The sequence below is a fragment of the Oncorhynchus kisutch genome, linkage group LG2 (genome assembly GCF_002021735.2).
Source record: "Oncorhynchus kisutch isolate 150728-3 linkage group LG2, Okis_V2, whole genome shotgun sequence".
Lineage (NCBI taxonomy): Eukaryota > Metazoa > Chordata > Actinopteri > Salmoniformes > Salmonidae > Oncorhynchus > Oncorhynchus kisutch.
In genome coordinates, this window is record NC_034175.2 from 28,968,455 (window position 1) to 28,990,855 (window position 22,401).

A 22,401-nucleotide genomic window follows, 5' to 3' on the forward strand; every position below is an offset into this window, starting at 1 on the left:
CCACAAAGTTGGAAGCACAGAATCAACTAGAACATCATTGTATGCTGTAGCATTAAGATTTCCCTTCACTGGAACTAAGGGGCCTAGCCGAGCCATGAAAAACAGCCCCAGACTATTATTCTTCCTCCGCCAAACTTTACAGTTGGCACTATGCATTCGGGCAGGTAGCGTTCTCCTGGCATCCGCCAAACCTATATTTGTCCGTCGGACTGCCAGATGGTGAAGCATGATTCATCACTCGCGTTTCCACTGCTCCAGAGTCCAATGGCAGTGAGCTTTACACCACTCCAGCTGAAGCATGGCATTGCGCATGGTGATCTTAGGATTGTGTGTGGCTGCTCAGCCATGGAAACCCATTACATGATACAACAGTTATTGTGCTGACGTTGCTTCCAGCTACACCATGGTGCTACCCTAGAAGGTGCTGTTGAGTCTTCTGTAGACATTCATTGCAAAACAGTGAGTTGTATCAGTTATTTGGTGATGTGATTATATTTAGTATAGTTTTATCTAATAAGGATAACTTGTTATTCAGCCACACTATTTAAATTTCTATGAAATTCACTGAATATGATGGTGCCCCCCTTTCTCCTTTGAAGAGCCTCCAGGAGCGTTAATCTTGGGGGAATTACATTAAATATGCATCTTTCCCACGGCTCCAGAGCCGGGAGGCCTGTGAGCTGCTCAATGTCTGCCGTGCAGTTATCAAAACAGCAGAGTCACAGGTTCCTGTGCCAATCAATGCAACCCCTCCCAGCGTCCTTCACTCCTCACACTGTCACTGACCTCCACTGACCCTACACACACTTCCTGCGCCCTGGCTCCACCCACTTGCTTCCTGTCCCCGGAGCGGTTCCAGAATTGCAGCCAGCATCATCTTTGTCCTTTAATGCACTCCAGACATGCAGGTTTTATACAGTACACCGTGTGTGTGTGTGTGTGTGTGTGTGTGTGTGTGTGTGTGTGTGTGTGTGTGTGTGTGTGTGTGTGTGTGTGTGTGTGTGTGTGTGTGTGTGTGTGTGTGAGAGAGAGAGAGAAGAAGTTAGACTAGCCTCCAGCTGTCAAAACTCTCTCAGTTTATATTGAAATGACACTAAAACTGGCCTTAAGACCGACATTAAGGAGATTTTGTTTTACATGAAAGGGACTTCACGGTGCTTGGCACAGCTCAGTGAAACACCTGCAGTGGGCAAACATTTGACCTTCGAGAAAGAAAAAAGCAATTTAAGGCCAAACTGTTTCATTTGGAGTTGGTCTGTGCTGGTTTCGGCTGAGCCCACTGCTCCAGCAGTACTAGACTCCTTTTGCTAATGGTTAGCCAATAAATATGTCTGCACCGTTTTTTACTTAGGATCTACACACTATATTAAAATCTCATTCAACAAGCTCTTTGAATGAAAGATTTTTCCTGCCCTTACTCCCTGATAATAAACAGTGCAAATCAGTGAAAAACAGCTGAAGAGTGCCTACAAAAGTTAAAATACCTAACTCACAAGGTTCTGCTCCGGAGAAAACTTGCCTGGTCCCAGATATGTGTGTGTTGTCTTGCCAATTCCTATGATCATTGTCATGCTAAACATTTAGCATGACAACAACCAGAAGTTAGCTATACAGCACAAGCAGATCTGGTACCAGGCTAAAAACTGCGGTTTCAATAAAATCCTGTGATATTAGCACAGGCTATTAGGATTTCATAACAACACCTGCAAGTGTTTTAGCAGATAAATTGGCATGGCGCATGCAAACACAGTCACACACACACACTGGGGGATATTACAGGGTGTTTTGTGTAATATTAAAACATTTGAGTTGCCTGGAGACCTTTATGGCATAACATATGGCTTTAATAAAATATGACATTAAGTGGTATATATTTTACGAGGAGACATTCATTTTCTTCATTGTTGGAATGGTCCTACAAGCCATGAATTACGAGGAAAATATCAAAATGTTTGTTCAAATTCCCCAAAAGTCTGCTTTATGACTTTTGTCAAATTACCGGATGCAACTGTTTGCTACCTCAGAGTCATTTTTACCATTTGAAAATGGAAATTGAGACCAAATATTGGTTTGCAGGGCTGAGATATCCCAGGACAGACCGAAGGGGAAATTATTTGACCTACTTTGGAGCATTTCTCACTTCTATAAGACATGCTCTCAGATTCCCCAGGTTTCCTCTATGCACGGACAGTCTGTTCTCTCTCTCACACACTCTGGACCGGCAAGTGGTACCGATGCACCGAGTCTGGAACCAACAGGACCCTGAACAGCTTCTACCGGGAGTAAGCCATAAGACGACTTAATAGTTAACTAAAGAGCTACCCGGACAATCTCAGGACTTTACAGTGCGACCATTTTACTCACACATGTGCCTAAACATTTTCCTGTGCAACCTGGAATTTTTATTTTAGGAGCACCAGTGCGCCTCGAAAAATGAAGGAATCTAGCGTTATTACCTTAAATATTTATCATTGTGCTCCAACATTTCTTTGTGCCAGTCTACCTTTTCCCACTTAGGCACACACATGTTCCTTGTAAAAGAAAAGTCAGTATAGAGCCCTGTATCTGCATTTGACTCTCTTCGCACTAACTCTTTTGACTCATCACATACACTGCTGCAGTTACTGTTTATTATCTATCCTGTTGCCTAGTCACTACCTATATGTACATAAAGTGCATTCAGAAAGTATTCAGACCACTTGACGTTTTCCACATTTTGTTACGTCACAGCCTTATTCTAAAATTGATTAATGTTTTTTCCCCTCATCAATCTACACACAATGCCCCAAATGTATTACAAAGAAAAAACTGAAATATCACATTTACATAAGTATTCAGAACCTTTACTCAGTACTTTGTTGAAGAATCTTTGACAGCAATTTCAGCCTCGAGTCTTCTTGGGTATGACGCTACAAGCGTGGCACTCCTGTAATTGGGGAGTTTCTCCTATTCTTCTCTGCAGATCCTCTCAAGCTTTGTCAGGTTGGATGGGGAGCGTCGCTGAACAGAAATGTTAGATCGGGTTCAAGTCTGGGCTCTGACTGGGCCACTCAAGGACATTCAGAGACTTGTCCCGAAGCCACTCCTGTCGTTGTCCAGTTGGAAGGTGAACCTTCACCCCAGTCTGAGGTCCTAAGCGCTCTGGAGCAGATTTATTTCATTTCTGTTTATTCAGTTTTACACACAAGACAATATAAATAATATACTCAACTAGAACAAATACAAATAAAAAAGAATAGCTTTAAAGATACCGTACCGACAAGTTAACCACACCGGGCAGAAGGCTACAAAGGTTAAAGGGCAGTAGTACAGGGACAGAGCAGACACCTCACCATTGTTCCTGTAAGCAGGCAAGGGATAGGGGTGGAGAAATGCAGTCACTCACAGACAGTCATGGCCACAGACTGACCATCCACTGGAACGAAAACAAAGTTGACAATGCTTTAAAAAAAAAAAGTTATTATAATTTTTAAAATGTCTAAGCGTGAACAAAAATAAAAATAGAGAAAAACAAGCTCACATTTTAGTCTCTGACCGGGCAAGATGAACAAGGCATCCGCAGGTCACAAGCTCATCATCAACCTTAATGCCCCCCCCCCCCTCACAGGGGACTCAAATACAGTCTTATTTTGTTTTAATATGAATGCCATCAGAGGATGGACTGTTTAAAGTAAGACCGGAATGGAGCCCAAGCCTCATAAAACAGTTTGGGGTTCCCACGTGTAGTGAATTGAATTTTTTCTAGTTTCAGAGAGCACAACACATCTCTCACCCAATATTTATAAGATGGGGGAGCTGCCATCTTCCAGTTCTGTAGTATTAGCCGTCTAGCTAAAAGAGTTGTATAAGCAACAGTGTCCGATGGATTCTTGACAGGGGGGTACCTATGGGCAGTACTCCAAAAAGGGCTGTAAGGGGAGACGGATCTATAACAGTGTCATATATATCAGAGAAACATTTAAATATTAATTCCCAGAAACCTGACAGTTTGTGTCAGCCCCAAAACGTATGATACAGTGTGGCTGGTTCCGTTTTACATCGGACACAGGTAGGATCAAAATCTGAGAATATTCTTCCTAGTTTGGCCCAGGACCAGTGGATACGGTGAACCACATTGAATTGAATGAGGCTGTGTCTAGTGCTTAAAAAGGACGAATGCACCCTGTGCAGCACAGATTCCCAGGTGACTTCCCCAAGTTCCTCCCCTAAAATCCTTTTCCCATCGGGTCTTTAAAGGCACCAAACGGGGGTTCTGTAAGTCATTAATCATTGCATATACATCTGATATTGCGCCCCTAGGAAGCTTGTTCAGCTCCAAGATGCTCTCTGTAGCTGTATTCGCAGGCCTATGGGGAAATTCAGGTGTGTTAGCTCTAATAAAGTTCCTAGTCTGGAGATAGCGGAAAAAAGTGGGATTGGGGAGGTTGAACTTTTCCTGTAGCTGAGCAAAAGAGGCAAATGTATCATCAAAGAATAATTGGGCGGGCGAGGAGAGGCCTAGTGAGTGCCGGATGCCAAAAGCCACATCATTTAAAGATGGAGGAAATAAAATGTTCTGATTGATTGGGCCTGATAGAGAAAAGCTTCAGAGGCTGAAGGCTAAAAGGAACTGATACCAAATTTTAAGAGACTGCTTTACAATTGGGTTGACACACCTTTTGCCTGGGGACACTGGGAGAGACGAGCACAACACAGAAGAAAGTGCAGCAGGTTTTTACACGATTCAGACTCCATCTGGACCCAGAGTGGTCTAGGGCCAGTAGGCTCAGTCTGCAGCCAGTACAAAAGGGCTCTGAAATTTGCAGCCCAATAGTATGTCTGAAGATTTGGTAGAGCTAAACCACCCAATGCCTTAGGCTTCTGTAAATGTTTTCTACCAATCTGGAGCAGATTTTCATCAACGACCTCTCTGTGCTCCATCCATCTTTCCCTCGATCCTGACTAGTCTCCCAGTCCCTGCTGCTGAAAAATCCCCACAGCATGATGCTGCCACCACCATGCTTCACCGTAGGGATGGTTCCAGGTTTCCTCCAGACATGACGCTTGGCATTCAGGCCAAAGAATTCAATCTTGGTTTTATCAGACCAGAGAATCTGGTTTCTCATGGTCTGCGGGGCCTTTAGGTGCCTTTTCGCAAACTCCAAGCGGGCTGTGCCTTTTACTGAGGAGTGGCTTCTGTTTCTCCCAACTCCACAGAGGAACTCTGGAGTTATGTCAGAGTGACCATCGGGTTCTTGGTCACCTCCCTGACCAAGGCCCTTCTCCCCCGATTGCTCAGTTTGGCTGGGCGGCCAGCTCTAGGAAGAGTCTTGGTGCTTCCAAACTACTTCAATTTAAGAATGATGGAGGCCACTTTGTTCTTGGGGACCTTCAATGCTGCAATGCTGCATTTGGTACCCTTCCCCAGATCTGTGCCTCAACACAATCCTGTCTCGGAGCTCTACGGACAATTCCTTCGACCTCTTGGCTTGGTTACAAAAATGATCTAAAAACCATCATTATGGGCTATGGTGTATAGATTGATGAGGAAAATGTTTTATTTAATCCATTTTAGAATAAGGCTGTAACATAACAAAATGTGGAAAAAGGGAAATGGTGTAAATACTTTCAGAATGCACTGTGTCTTCCGCAATTACCTCGTACCCCTGCGGATCAACTCCAAAAAGTTCTGGGACACCGTGAAGTCCATGGAGAACAAGAGCACCTCCTCCCAGCTGCCCACTGCACTGAGGCTAGGTAACACGGTCACCACTGATAAATCCATGATTATCGAAAACTTCAATAAGCATTTCTCAACGGCTGGCCATGCCTTCCGCCTGGCTACTTCAACCTCGGCCAACAGCTCCGCCCCCCCCCGCAGCTCCTCGCCCAAGCCTCTCCAGGTTCTCCTTTAACCAAATCCAGATAGCAGATGTTCTGAAAGAGCTGCAAAACCTGGACCCGTACAAATCAGCTGGGCTTGACAATCTGGACCCTCTATTTCTGAAACTATCTGCCACCATTGTCGCAACCCCTATTACCAGCCTGTTCAACCTCTCTTTCATATCGTCTGAGATCCCCAAGGATTGGAAAGCTGCCGCAGTCATCCCCCTCTTCAAAGGGGGAGACACCCTGGACCCAAACTGTCACAGACCTATATCCATCCTGCCCTGCCTATCTAAGGTCTTCGAAAGCCAAGTCAACAAACAGGTCACTGACCATCTCGAATCCCACCGTACCTTCTCCGCTGTGCAATCTGGTTTCCGAGCCGGTCATGGGTGCACCTCAGCCACACTCAAGGTACTCAACAATATCATAACCGCCATCGATAAAAGACAGTACTGTGCAGCCGTCTTCATCGACCTTGCCAAGGCTTTCGACTCTGTCAATCACCATATTCTTATCGGCAGACTCAGGAGCCTCGGTTTTTCGGATGACTGCCTTGCCTGGTTCACCAATTACTTTGCAGACAGAGTTCAGTGCGTCAAATCGGAGGGCATGCTGTCCGGTCCTCTGGCAGTCTCTATGGGGGTGCCACAGGGTTCAATTCTCGGGCCGACTCTTTTCTCTGTGTATATCAATGATGTTGCTCTTGCTGCGGGCGATTCCCTGATCCACCTCTACGCAGACGACACCATTCTATATACTTTCGGCCCGTCTTTGGACACTGTGCTATCTAACCTCCAAACAAGCTTCAATGCCATACAACACTCCTTCCGTGGCCTCCAACTGCTCTTAAACGCTAGTAAAACCAAATGCATGCTTTTCAACCGGTCGCTGCCTGCAGCCGCATGCCCGACTAGCATCACCACCCTGGATGGTTCCGACCTAGAATATGTGGACGTCTATAAGTACCTAGGTGTCTGGCTAGACTGCAAACTCTCCTTCCAGACTCATATCAAACATCTCCAATCGAAAATCAAATCAAGAGTCGGCTTTCTATTCCGCAACAAAGCCTCCTTCACTCACGCCGCCAAGCTTACCCTAGTAAAACTGACTATCCTACCGATCCTCGACTTCGGCGATGTCATCTACAAAATGGCTTCCAACACTCTACTCAGCAAACTGGATGCAGTTTATCACAGTGCCATCCGTTTTGTCACTAAAGCACCTTATACCACCCACCACTGCGACTTGTATGCTCTAGTCGGCTGGCCCTCGCTACATATTCGTCGCCAGACCCACTGGCTCCAGGTCATCTACAAGTCCATGCTAGGTAAAGCTCCGCCTTATCTCAGCTCACTGGTCATGATGGCAACACCCATCCGTAGCACGCGCTCCAGCAGGTGTATCTCACTGATCATCCCTAAAGCCAACACCTCATTTGGCCGCCTTTCGTTCCAGTACTCTGCTGCCTGTGACTGGAACGAATTGCAAAAATCGCTGAAGTTGGAGACTTTTATCTCCCTCACCAACTTCAAACATCAGCTATCTGAGCAGCTAACCGATCGCTGCAGCTGTACATAGTCTATTGGTAAATAGCCCACCCTTTTTCACCTACCTCATCCCCATACTGTTTTTATTTATTTACTTTTCTGCTCTTTTGCACACCAATATCTCCACCTGTACATGACCATCTGATCATTCATCACTCCAGTGTTAATCTGCAAAATTGTAATTATTTGCCTACCTCCTCATGCCTTTTGCACACATTGTATATAGACTCCCCCTTTGTTTTCTACTGTGTTATTGACTTGTTAATTGTTTACTCCATGTGTAACTCTTTGTTGTCTGCTCACACTGCTATGCTTTATCTTGGCCAGGTCGCAGTTGCAAATGAGAACTTGTTCTCAACTAGCCTACCTGGTTAAATAAAGGTTAAATGAAAAAAAAAATGAAATGAAAAAACTGGTACCCTGTGTATATAGCCAAGTTACTGTTACACATTGTGTATTTATCCCTTATTATTTCTTCTATATTTTTCTCTGCATTGTTGGGAAGGGCCCATAAGTAAGCATTTCACTGTTAGTCTACCCCTGTTGTTTACGAAGCATGTGACAAATAAAATGTGATTTGAGATGAGGAGACGTGGAGAGGAGAGAAAAGATAGAAGGGAGGAACGCAAAGGTGAGCGGGAGAGAGGGAGAGACAGATCCTGTGTGGAATCAAGACGACCATCTGAGGATTAAAAAAAAAAGCATGCGCAATAGGAAAGGAGAGAAACATTAGTCAAGAAATGGTAACGAAGAGGTCGAGGAAAGGAGAGGAGAGAGGAGAGGAAAAGGCGACTGGCTGAAAAAGTCGAACTCGTCAGGCGGAATAGGAGAACAACGAGACAGCGATAAAGAGAGAAGTCGAGAACGAAACAGGGACAGACAGACAGGAGATCACAGAGGAAAGAGTGGGGGAAGAGTGAGAGTAAAGGGGGGAAGAGTGAGAGTAAAGGGGGGGGAAGACGACAGAAAGAGCGAGAGGGAATGTGAGACGGAAGAGAGCTCCCGCCTGTCTCGTTCCCTGCAGACGCCTCCGCCCAGCCACTCACCTGCCAATAGCAAATTGAAAACAACTCTGCACATAATCCCTGGGAACTAAAAATACCCGGTGCTTTGAAGCCCCTTCCACGAAGGCCTGTCAGTCTCCACAGGCCTCTTTCCCAGCAACAGACCAACACACACACACAGAAACGTATATACACACATACACAGAAACACACAGTGTGAGAGTGTGTGTGTGAGAGAGAGAGAGAGAGAGAGAGAGAGAGAGACTCAGATGAGAGGGGCTTTTGGGCTTCAGCCAAGAGACAGACACATGGTCCCTCTCCACTGTTGCTGTATGGCAACCAGAAAACAAGCAAGCAGCATAACAGAGCAGCGAGGGAGGAAGATGAGGAGAGATAGTGTAAGAGGGAAGGAGAAAGAGAGAGACCCCATGGCGGTGTGTGTATGTTTGTGTTTAAATGTGTGTATGAGAGAGAGAAAGCGAGAGCGAGCAAGAGAGAGTGAGAGTGAGAGTGAGAGAGAAAGAGGGTGTGCATGCATGCTGGGTAGCAGTGGCCTGGTCCAAACTCAGTGGGAGAATACCTCACCTCATTAATTGCTGAATACATAAACCTTCGGAACACTATGACACACACTGCAATTCACTATCCTCTGCTCGACGATTGCATAACATTACAAACCGCAATCACACATTCAACAGTCCCATAAAACGTGCCCCTCTGCAGTACACATTCACTAAACTGCCCTCCACTAACAACAGCACTAGCTCTCACTCCCTTCTATCACTGTCATGTTAGAGTAGCATCTTACATGGGAACCTGTCCCATTGTTGTAAACAACACCAAACGTCGTTGGAGGAACCGTGGTTACTCTTTCTCTCTCTTTCCCCCGTTTCTTTTTCTCTCTTTTCCTCGGTTACGCAATGCTACTTGGCCACGGTTGTCCTCCAATTCAAATGGCAGCAGCGTCCAGGTCTTGCGTAAGTTTAGCGGAGGATCAAGCCCCATTCTCAACAACAACCCCACAGTGCTGCTGCTGCTGATACCTCCTGGCTCTGTCTCTCTCTCTCTCTCTCCTTCTCCCTCTCCAAGAGCACCAATGAGACATCAACAGGGTGCACAACAGCAGAGAAACTGAACACAGACAAAGACCTACTGTAGACCTCAAAGAACTACACAACACCAAGGCTACATGGCATTATGATTACATAGCAAACACAGTTTCATTATGATGGAACTCAGCTCCATGACACAGCAACAATAAAGCCCCCAGTACAAAGAAAGACATAGGATTACCTATCACAGCCATATACCTGACAACAGGGATACAGGGGCAACACGTTGACTATAGGAGTTGCTTTCGGACAATATCCCTTCAAGACCGACGTGCAATTGCTTGAGGTATCGTGGCACCAAACCCAGGAAAGTCCCTCTCCCTTGAAACAGCTTGGTGAAAGTCAGATGCGGCTAAAAATAGTGGCAAACAGCGTGAGGCTTTGACCTGCCCTAAAATAGTTCAAACGGGCCCGCTCTCCACAGTGTGTTTGTGTTCATCTGTTTGGCTGTTGTTTGTACAGCCCTCTCCTCACAAAGCAGCAACACGCGCGCGGACGCACACACGGACACACGCCCATGTTTATTTACAGCAGTGCAGGGGAGATAGGCAAGAGTGTTCACTTACACTAAACACAATCCATCACACACACCAGGATCAACACATACGAGGCCTTCAGCATACTGAGCTAACACATCCGAACACACAAACACCAGGAGTCAAACACAAACTAACAACGATGCTGATATTATAGAAAAGGTCCAGTGCAGAGTCAAAATCTAGATTTGTCTGTACTTTATATTTCTGCACTACGAGGGAATAATACTGTGAAATTGTGCAAATAGTGTAAGCGCTGTTTCAAAAGACCGCCTGAAATTTCTGCCTGTTTTGGTGGGATGGAATTTTGGCCTGCCTGGTGACATCACCAGGCGGTAAATTAGTTAATAGACCAATAAGAAAGATAGTTTAAAACCTCTCTGCCAATAACAGCTTGTTTTCCCTCTCCCCTCTCAGCCCACTGCCAGACAGTCCTAGCGAAAATCTTGCTTGAGAAATTGCTCTTTGCTAAGACGCTATTTTAGTTTCTTTTGACCATTTTAATTTAAAACAATCTTAGTAACGTACCTAATTGTTACCCAAGAATGATTTGATGAGATAAAAAACGGCTGTATTGGACCTTTAACATACTAGACAGGCACACAGACATACTGTACACACAGAGACAAGAACACAAGCACATACAGTACCAGTCAAAAGTTTGGACACACCTACACGTTCTTTATTTTTACTATTTTATACATTGTAGAATAATATTGAATAAATCAAAACTATGAAATAACACATATGGAATCATGTAGTAACCAAAAAAAGTGTTAAACCAAAATATATTTTAGATTCTTCAAAACAGCCACCCTTTGCCTTGATGGCAGCTTAACACACTCTTGGCATTCTCTCAACCAGCTTCACCTGGAATGCTTTTCCAACAGTCTTGAAGGAGTTCCCACATATGCTTGAGCACTTGTTGTCTGGTTTTCCTTCACTCTGCAGTGCAACTCATCCCAAACCATCTCATATGGGTTGTGGAAGAGTGATTGTGGGGGCCAGGTCATCTGATGCAGCACTCCATCTATCTCCTTCTTGGTCACATAGCCCTTACACAGCCTGGAGGTGTATTAGGTCATTGTCCTGTTGAAAACAAATGATAGTCCCACTAAGCGCAAACCAGATGGTATGGCGTATCGCTGCAGAATGCCGGGGTAGCCATGCTGGTTAAGTGTGCCTTGAATTCTAAATAAATCACTGACAAAGTCAGTAGCAAAACACCTCCACACCATCACACCTCTTCCTCCATGCTTCATGGTGGGAACTACACATGCGGAGATCATCTGTTCACCTACTCTGCATCTCACAAAGACACGGTGGTTGGATTAAAAAATCTCACATTTGGACTCATCAGACCAAAGGACAGATTTCCAATGGTCTATTATCCCATTGCTCATGTTTCTTGGCCCAAGCAAGTCTCTTCTTCTTATTGGTGTCCTTTAGTTGTGGTTTCTTTGCAGCAATTCAACCATAAAGGCCTGATTCACACAGTCTCCTCTGAACTGTTGATGTTGAGATGTGTCTGTTACTTGAACTGTGTAAAGCATTTATTTGGGCTGCAATCTGAGGTGCAGTTAACTCTAATGAACTTATCCTCTGCAGCATAGTTAACTTTGGGTCTTTCTTTCCTGTGGCGGTCCTCATGAGAGCCAGTTTCATCATAGAGCTAGATGGTTTTTGCGACTGCTCTTGAAGAAACGTTAAAAGTTCTTCTAATTTTCTGGATTGACTGACCTTCATGTCATAAAGTAATGATTGACTGTTGTTTCTCTTTGCTTATTTGAGCTTTTCCTTTCCTTCCTTTTCCTTGATCCACACCTGTATACCACCCCTACCTTGTCACAACACAACTCATTGGGTCAAACACACTAAGAAGGAGGCACACCTGTTAATTGAAATGCATTCCATGTGACTATCTCATGAATCTGGTTGAGAGAATGCCAAGAGTGTACAAAGCTGTCATCAAGGCAAAGGCTACTTTGAAGAACCTAAAAAAGAACATATATTTTGATGTGTTTAACACTTTTTTTGGTTACTACACGATTTCAAGTGTTCATTCGTAGTTTTGATGTCTTCACTATTATTCTACAATAAAGAAAACAGTCAAAATAAAGAAAAACCCTTGAATGAGTAGGTGTGTCCAAACTTTTGACTGGTACTGTACATGCTTGAATGCACATAAGCACACATGTAAGAAAACATGGACACACACACATGCATGCCCACAATACACACCATTACATCTTAATAAAAGCAGTGCTATTCATAAATGTGCATTTGTCTTTAAGACCTATGTAAGTCTGACATGCTTCCCATAACAAAAGTGACACATCCTTCCTGCAGAAAATGTAAAAATCTGATTAGATGTCATTATGTAACTCAAACACTTGGCACACACACACTGGGCCTTTCTTATTATCTGGTCCCTCTGCAAACTCTCACCAGAAGAATGTCTCTACACAGCGCTAGGCTAGCTAGCTCACCTTAGGAGAGTTATATTATGAAGAACAAAAAACTGGACAAAAGCAAAATATCAAATCAAATCAATTTGTATTTGTCACATGCTTCGTGAACAACAGGTATAGACTAAGTGACATGCTTACTTACGGGCCCTTCCCACATTTGATTATGTTAGAGCCTTATTCTAAAATAGTTTTTTTCCCCACTCATCAATCTACACACAATATCCCATAATGACAGAGCAAAAACAGTTAAAACTGAAATATCACATTTACAGAAGTATTCAAACCCTTTGCTCAGTACTTTGTTGAAGCACCTTTGGCAGCGATTACAGCCTCGAGTCTTCTTGAGTATGATGCTACAAGCTTGGCACATCTGTATTTGGGGAGATTCTCCCATTCCTCTCTGCAGATCCTCTCAAGCTGTCGGGTTGGATGGGGAGCATTACTGCACAGCTATTTTCAAGTCTCTCCAGAGATGTTCAATCGGGTTCAAGTCCGGGCTCTGGCTGTGCCACTCAAGGACATTCAGAGACTTGTCCTGGAGCCACTCCTGCGTTATTTTGGTTGTGTGCTTAGGGTCGTTGTCCTGTTGGAAGGTGAACCTTCACACCAGTCTGAGGTCCTGAGTGCTCTGGAGCAGGTTTTCATCAAGGATCTCTCTGTACTTTGCTCCATTCAGCAAGGTATTTCTGTTTTTTAAATTTTTTAATACATTTGCAAAAATAAAATGTCTTCCTGTTTTCGCTTCATCATTATGGGAAATTGTTTGTAGATAGATGAGAAGAAAAATGTATTTAATCCATTTTAGAATAAGGCTGTAACGTAACAAAATGTGGAAAAGGGGAAGGGGTCTGAATACTTTCCGAATGCACCGTACACATACAGTAGGTAGGGATAAAGACAACAGGATAGATAATTAAACAGTAGCAGCAGCGTATGTGATGAATCAAAAGAGCTAGTGAAAAAGGGTCAATGCAGATAGTCTGGGTATCTATTGGTTAACTAATTTACTAATTTAGCAGTCTTATGGCTTGGGTGTAGAAGCTGTTCAGGGTCCTGTTGGTTCTAGACTTATTAATCAGCATCATAGTTTGTCACAGATTAGCAACATGGACATTGTTCTATCAGGTTCATTTTCAATTAATTTACCTTAGTAGAGTTGTGTTTACTGCACCCCAAAAAATTGTTACTTAACTATACTAAACTACAGCGTATATCAATGAGGCTTTCTGAGCAAATAACACCGGTGCACTCCAAATCTAAAGTGATTCAAACTAATTGCCTTTTATTTGAACCATGTAAAGTTTGATTTTCAGAACCTGTTTGAAGTGTAATGTACTGACGTGTTGTTGAAAGGCTAGGTAATTAGTGCTCCTTTGAATCCACATGACTGAAGAAAAGGCAGAATCAACATGTGGTCTCTATTTACGCTGGTACAGCACTCACTGTGTTAGCTCCTTATTAACAGCTGACCTCTCTTAAAACACTTTGAAATATTTGCCCAACAACGACTCATTAAATTGCAAATATGTCTAGTGATTTGCTGTGAGTACAACATATCAATGTCTACTGCATTGAGTGTGGTTTAGATAGTGTAGTACAATTTACTACACTATATACAATGCAAACGTGTTTTCTACAATGTACATTTCCAAAGTTAACGTTAATGTAAATCAAATGCCACATATAGTTTAATACAAAACACTTCCAGTGATATGACTAAAATGATGGGAGGAGTAGGCTGCTCTGAACGAGGATTGCACTTCTATATTGTACAAAAATATAAACGCAACATGTAAAGTGTTGGTCCCATGTTTCATGAGATTAAATAAAATATTATAGAAATGTTCCATACGCACGGAAAGCGTGTTTCTCTCAAATTTTGGGCAGAAATTTGTTTACATCCCTGTTAGTGAGCATTTCTCCTTTGCCAAGATTATCCCTGCACCTGACAGGTGCGGCATATCAAGAAGCTGATTAAACCGGCATGATCATTACACAGGTGCACCTTGTGCTGGGGACAATAAAAGGCCACTCTAAAATGTGCCGTATTGTCACATTTTTGAGGGAGTGTGCAATTGGCATCATCACTGCAGGAATGCACACCAGAGCTGTTTCCAGATAATTTAATGTTGATTTCTCTACCATAAGCCACCCCCAATGTCATTTTAGAGAATTTGGCAGTACGTCCAACCGGCCTCACAACCGCAGACCATTTGTAACCACGCCAGCCCAGGACCTCTACATCCGGCTTCTTCACCTGAGGGATCATCTGAGGGGTGCTGAAGAATATTTATGTCTGTAATAAAGCCCTTTTGTGGGGAAAAACTCATTCTGAAAGGCTGGGCCTGGCTTCCAAGTGGGTGGGCCTATGCCCTCCCAGAACTAACCGCGGCTGCGCCCTTGCCCAAGTCATGTGAAATCCATAGATTAGGGCCTAATTTATTTATTTCAATTAACTGATTTCCTCATATGATCTGTAACTCAGTAACATCTTTGAAATTGTTGCGTTTATATTTTTGTTCAGTATATAATGAGCAGAATGTTCTACATTCAAGTACAGCTGTAACAGTTTGCATTGTAAAGTTTGCATTGTAAAGTGTAAAGTGCCTAAGTAAAAAATACTTTATAGTTTTTTTTGGGGTATCTGTACTTGACTTAACTATTTATATTTATATTTTTGACTACTTTTACTTTACTACATTCCTAAAGAAAATAATGTACTTTTTTACTCCATACATTTTCCCTGAAACCCAAAAGTACCTGTTTACATTTTGAATGCTTATCGGGACTGGAAAATGGTCCAATGCATGCATTTATCATCCCTACTGCCTGTGATCTGCTGGACTCACTAAGCACAAATACTTTGTTTGTAAATGATGCCTGAGTTTTACTTAAAATAAGGGATTTTAAATGATTTATAGTTTTACTTTTATTTTGATACTTAAGTATATTTTTGCAATTACATTTACTTTTGATACTTAAGTATATTTAAACCAAATACTTTTAGGGAAAGGGAAAGGGGGACACCTAGTCAGTTGTACAACTGAATGCATTCAACTGAAATATGTCTTCTCAACCCCTTTTACTGAAGTAGTATTTTACTGGGTGACTTTCACTTTTACTTGAGTCATTTTCTATTAAGGTATCTTTACTTTTACTCAAATATGACAATTGGTACTTTTTCCACCACTGCTAAATATGAACCAACCAGCATTCCTGTCTTATCACAAGGACAAGACAGCATAGGTGATGCTACTCTCACGATGCCACCCTTCTAAGTCTAGGCTATAATGCTTTCTTCTCTCTAACCATTTATCATAGTCAATAAACGTTTGCACATGAAGAACAAGTCAGAATTAATGTGCGGATAAATGAATAAGGTCATTCGTTTAACCCCTGACTTTGAACGATGCTGTGTGCATGACATCATCTAAATCCCATTTTATAAAAGCAAGCAACACATATAGTTTAAACATATATACACCCCGGTAAAAGGGAATGGCAAAACTATCCCCAACAGACACACACACACACACACAAACACACACACACACACACACAAACACACTAGGGTCACTGTGAGAGCTCTAGTCCACAGGAGAGCTATAGCACACTGGAGACATACAATAACTTAGAGAGCAGGCAGGGCAAATGCTAAACAAGCATTTCTGTATAGGGCAATGAGGGCATGCTAACAGGCCAATGTTGTATCAGCTTGTACAGTGGCAAGAAAAAGTATCTGAACCCTTTGGAATTACCTGGATTTCTACATAAATTGGCAATCAAATTTGATCTGATCTTCATGTAAGTCACAACAATAGACAAACATAGTGTGCTTAAATTAGCAACACAAATTATTGTATTTTTGTTGTCTATATTCAATACATCATTTAAACAGTTACGGTGTAGGTTGGAAAAAGTATGTGAACCCCTAGGCTAATGACTTCTCCAAAAGCTAATTAGAGTCAGGAGTCAGCTAACCTGGAGTCCAATCAATGGGACGTAATTGGAGATGTTGGTTAGAGCTGGCTTGCCCTATAAAAACCACTCACAAAATTTGAGTTTGCTATTCATAAGAAGCATTGCCTGATGTGAGCCATGCCTCGAACAAAAGAGATCTCAGAAGACCTAAGATTAAGAATGGTTGACTTGCATAAAGCTGGAAAGGGTTACCAAAGTATCTCTAAAAGCCTTGATGTTCATCAGTCCACGGTAAGACAAACTGTCTATAAATGGAGAATGTTCAGCACTGTTGCTACTCTCCCTAGAAGTGACTGTCCTGCAAAGATGACTGCAAAAGCATTGCGCAGAATGCTCAATGAGGTTAAGAAGAATCCCAGTGTCAGCTAAAGACTTACAGAAATCTCTGGAACATGCTAACATATCTTTTGATGAGTTTATGATATGTAAAACACTAAACAAGAATGGTGTTGATGGAAGGGCACCACGGAAGAAGCCACTGCTGTCCAAAAAGAACATTGCTGCATGTCTGAAGTTTGCAAAAGTGCATCTGGATGTTCCACAGAGCTACTGGCAAAATATTCTGTGGACAGATTAAACTACAGTTGAGTTGTTTGGAAGGGGCTGCTTTGCTACCTCTGGGGGTGGACAGCTTGCTATCATTGACAGAAAAATGAATTCCCAAATTTATCAAGACATTTTGCAGGAGAATGTTTGGCTATCTGTCCACCAATTGAAGTTCAACAGAAGTCGGGTGATGCAACAGGACAACGACCCAAAACACAGAAGCAAATCAACAATATAATGGCTTCAAACAGAAGAAAATACGCCTTCTGGAGTGGCCCAGTCAGAGTCCTGACCTTCTGGAGTGGCCCAGTCAGAGTCCTGACCTTCTGGAGTGGCCCAGTCAGAGTCCTGACCTTCTGGAGTGGCCCAGTCAGAGTCCTGACCTTCTGGAGTGGCCCAGTCAGAGTCCTGACCTTCTGGAGTGGCCCAGTCAGAGTCCTGACCTTCTGGAGTGGCCCAGTCAGAGTCCTGACCTTCTGGAGTGGCCCAGTCAGAGTCCTGACCTTCTGGAGTGGCCCAGTCAGAGTCCTGACCTTCTGGAGTGGCCCAGTCAGAGTCCTGACCTTCTGGAGTGGCCCAGTCAGAGTCCTGACCTTCTGGAGTGGCCCAGTCAGAGTCCTGACCTCAACCCGATTGAGATGCTGTGGCATGACCTCAAGAGAGCAGTTCACACGAGACATCCCAAGAATATTGCTAAACTGAAACAGTTTGGTGGTCCAAAATGGTCCAAAATTCCTCCTGACCGTTGTGCAGGTCTGATCCGCAACTACAGAAAACGTTTGATGGTCAACCAGTTATTAAATCCAAGGGTTCACATACTTTTTTCCACCCTGCACTGTGAATGTTTGCACAGTGTGTTCAATAAAGACATGAAAACATGTAATTGTTTGTGTGTTATTAGTTTAAGCAGACTGTGTTTCTCTATTGTTGTGACCTAGATGAAGATCACATTCTATGACCAACTTATGCAGAAATCCAGGTATTTCCAAAGGGTTCATATACTTTTTCTTGCCACTGTACAGTCCATAATGCAGCATCATGAGAGACTGTCGCATAGCCTAGGTGACAATGTTGAAAAAGATGCAGCACACCTACACGCAATGCATGCAGCACGCACACACACACGCATACATACCTGAACATATGAGATTGGGAAAGGGGGCGTGAGAGAAGACAAACATTGCGAAGAGTTTAAATGGGGGCCAATGAGTATCAATGAGGGGCAAAAATGAGTGGGGAGATGAGGAAGAGCTTGGGATGGGGGAAGGATAGGTTATCTTTCTACCAACCACTCCACAGCCCAGAAACAGTGCGTCTCCTGCTGGAATTTTCCATGCAGCAAGTGGCAGAGCAGAGCCCAGGGCAGCATTCGGCATTATATGTATAATGCCTGCTTGCTGGTTTAAATAGTGTACTGTGGGCCTGCCAGGCTTATGTCTCTGCCCCCACTACACCGCCCCTCAACCCCACCCATCTCCCCCTTGTCCACTCCACTCCACAGCCCATCCTCTCCCCCGTGCACATTTTAGTGTGAGTTCCAGTGCCATGGTGCCCCACAGTGCTGCCTCTGAGGACTTCCTGGCACCCTACCAGATAAGATTGGTACCCTTGTGTGTATGTGTGTGCATTATTAGCTGGCAAAGACATTCACACTTTGACACTGGATCACACACACACACACACACACACACAGTCGACTGTTAAAAAAATAGCCATCCGTATCGTCTTTGGCTGTGCATTTTGGGACTAACAACTGGTGGTTTGACTCCCTCTCCCTCTCTCCTGTCTCTCTCTTTGTCATCTTTCCTCCCAGGAGCTAAAGAGTAGAGCAGCGTCAGAAGAAGATTAAAAAGGATAAATAAAATAATTCAGCCTTTTTCTCTGAATGTTAACTCAGGATTATTTATACCCTGCAAATGCCTTCCTGACTGCGCTTGGCACATCGCCTGATCTATACATATTTAGGTGTATTTATACAACGGGCAGGGCCAAGGATAATATTTAATGCAAAATATACCTTGGGGCATATAAAATATCTCCTAATTATTTTTTTCTCCGTGCCGTGTACTCACATTTGATCTGGAGGAGAAAAAAATGATTACAGAATAAATGGCACAATAGCAGTGTTTAATATGATTATGTTTAGGCAACCATGACTTTGAAAACATGAATGTGTGTGTAAAAATGTAGCTAGAAACACAGTGGTTTATTACTTGAAAGCAGTGAGGGGAAAAAAACAACTTTAAATTAGGTAATTGTAGTGACTCTGGGAGCCCAGGGTTAGCCGTCTAAGACCCCTATTAATCCAATCCAATTTGGGAGTGTAGGTCTACACATAAAACACACACACACCACTTTCTCAATATCACCCCCTGCCTCCTGAGATGAAAGGAATAAAACCTGATGTCTCAAACCTGTTCTGACAATATTTTAGATTGCCCTGCTCTTCATGCTTTTGACATGTAAACAATGAAGAACTTGCCGTGGGAGTGTATTATCAATTTTGATTGGGTTTATAGCAGTCAGGGAAAACGGGAATTCAGAGGCGGTCCACTGAGAATAAGAGGTTATCACTGATAAAATCCACTCTTTCAATGTGATAAATACTCATAGGCCTCTCTATGAGGTCAATGAGTCCTTGGAGCTCACCCTGTCCCTATCTACAAAGCAGCTCCAGGCTGGAGAGACTCAGGCAAGGACACGCTGAATTAACATAACATTAGGGAAAACTTGCGTGTTATGTTACAAATGTACCAACATACACAATACGAACTCTTTCTTTAGAGTGAGATGGGGGGAGGGGGTAAATATTGAATCCGTGTTTCATTGTAGTCTGCTTCTACTACCTCATAACTATGCAATAACACATTGTCAAGGCGGCGCCGGGAGTCAGCCTGGGAGGAAATCGATCCCCCTATCCCACGAGAGGTTCATGTCAGGCTACTTTTTTCGATGACAGCTCTAGCAGCACAGGCCGACCTGCAGGTTTCGCATTATCGTTGTTTTGCTTGCCTGGCTGCAACAGTGCCAGGAATAGTTTGTATAGTTTCCCCCAAAATAATCACAAACACACATGACGTACATAAAGGGAATGGGGATCTTTGAAAAATTTGCAGATAATACTACACTGAGCAACAACCTGCTGAATCAACGTTGTTTCCATGTCATTTCAACCCCAAAAGGAACAGGGGAAAACGGATTGGATTTGCAACTTTTAACCTAAATCCAATGACATGGTGACATGTTTTGTTGATTTCACTCTAGCTGTCAACTCAACCAAATGTACGTTGAACTGACTTCTGTGCCCAGTGGGTAATTACTGGTTATTGGAGCTTTTCAATTATGCATTAAACCGTTACACAGGTGCGCGTGCGCTCTGGCACGTATTCAGGCGCGCACACACACACAAACACACACTTACTCTCAGAGGGGTAGGGGGGTTGCATGTCGATTTTGTGAACCTCTTTTGCGTAGTACTCCTCCTCGCTTCGTTGGCGCTCACACGTCGCCGCCCGATCGTTGGCTTTCTCCTGCAACAGGTCTCTCGTGCTGTTATAGATGGCGATGATATCCCGCGACACCTCCTCGGGCTTGGGGTATGTCTCCGGTGGGCTCGTGAGCTTCAACTTGCTCAGTATCTGTCCACGGATGGCTTCTATGCGCTTTTTCATAAACTGATCCATGTCCAGCGTACTGCATGTAGACAAACTGACGGCCACAGTGGCTAAATCCATGGTCAGGAGAAGACTTAAAACGCAGTAGTTCATTGTGAACTCTAAAAGTAGACTACAGCAGCGTCTTGAAATCTTGACCAAAAAAAGACAAAAGCGGCCTTGGAAAGGCTATTTAAAGATAACGGAAAGGCAATATAAACATGAAAAAAAAGTCTAAATATTGGATATATAGGCTTACACACTTAACTACTTGTGGCCTAAATATTGGGAAACGTGGTAGTTTTGTGATCCCAGTTTCAGCACAGTATTTCAAATTGTACCTGGAAATCCATTCAACCATGGAAGTGAACTAATCTGTAAAATCCGTTATACGGGCTGCGGGGAGCAGACAGCAGCAGTAGGCAATGTATGATATTACCAATCACTTCACAATAAACGCATACTAAACGCGCGTAAAGTTACAATTGTCCAAACGAAAAATACCGAATTGTGGCCATTAAATGCCAATCAAGGTTTAATATAAAAACCTTGAAGTAAAAACAAACTACAACCAGCTAGCTCGCTATCTCCAGTTGTGCAGAACAGACGTGTAGCCTGTGGGTTAGCGCACACCTCTACCGCATCAGAGCGCTGCGAGCTTTCCAACTGTGGCCAGTACCGCGCTCAGCACAAGTCCGTCTTTGATTTCTCTATCTCAAGATCAAGGTGGGCTTCGCTGAGCAGTTGCATCGCGGTTCTTGACAGAAGAACATACAACAGTGCAAAAATCAACCCGTCCTGGTACTCGCAAGGTGTCGTCTCGACGAGATATAACCTATTAAAGTTGTTATAACGCATGTGTTGGGTCAATGTAAATTGAGAAAATGCGGGGAAAAGTGTATCAAAAGTATGGCAAGTAGGTTGAAGTATAAAGATAATCGGTATTTCCTTTTAATACAATGGTAGACCGTTGACGCGTTCCTCCATCTCTTCTTGCTCTGAAAATCGGTCCGCAGAGCTGATGTTGCCAGTGGCACAACAGCATGCGGCCGGTTGTAGAGGGATATTTATAAGACGTACTTAACCACGTGCTCCTTCTTCTTCAAATGGATGTTGTGGTCGTCACTTTCAGGCCGGGGGACTCCTTCAACTTCAGGTTACGAGACGATTTATTGTAATGAGTGTTTAGTGTGCCCATCCGGACAATGCAGCGGGCAATGTCCCTGCGCGCAACCACGGGGTCCTAACGCCAGATGTATAATTTGGCGTCCACTAGCTCAATAACCATATCCACAAGTCCGGTGTAACAACATACGCTTATTTTGGTACCGTATTTTGCAATGGATAAAGTAGACAATAAATATTTCAGATTCGAGCTGGGATGGTTCTAAAGAAACGTCTTGCAGATGAAAACTTACAAGAACATTACAAGAACATAAAATTGAGCTTCCTGAGAAATGATATGAACGGGATAAATACGTGAAAAAGGCTGATTTGATTTGTGGGTTCCGGGTATGCATGCTCTTTTCGCAATCCTCCTCAATAACACGATAGAAGTTGGCAAGAATACTGCTTCCCGTAAAGTTTGAATAACTTCAATAAAAACAACATCACCACTACAAGTAATTTTCTATGCCCATTATTTTTAAAACCCTTTATCCAGCTCTTAAATGGGGGATGTTT

At 43.4% G+C, this 22,401-nt stretch overlaps 1 protein-coding gene across 1 annotated transcript in view; it reads right to left on the reverse strand.

Annotated features, from left to right (window-relative positions):
• Positions 1-21,892, reverse strand: part of LOC109864860 (transforming growth factor beta-2 proprotein-like) — a 36,749-nt gene extending 14,857 nt beyond the window's left edge. Inside the window, exon 1 of the mRNA XM_020452878.2 lies at positions 20,487-21,892. Within this exon, the coding sequence (XP_020308467.1) occupies positions 20,487-20,832 (346 nt within the window). The 5' untranslated portion in view covers positions 20,833-21,892. The remainder of the gene's footprint in view (positions 1-20,486) is intronic.
• Between the last annotated feature and the right edge of the window lie 509 nt (positions 21,893-22,401).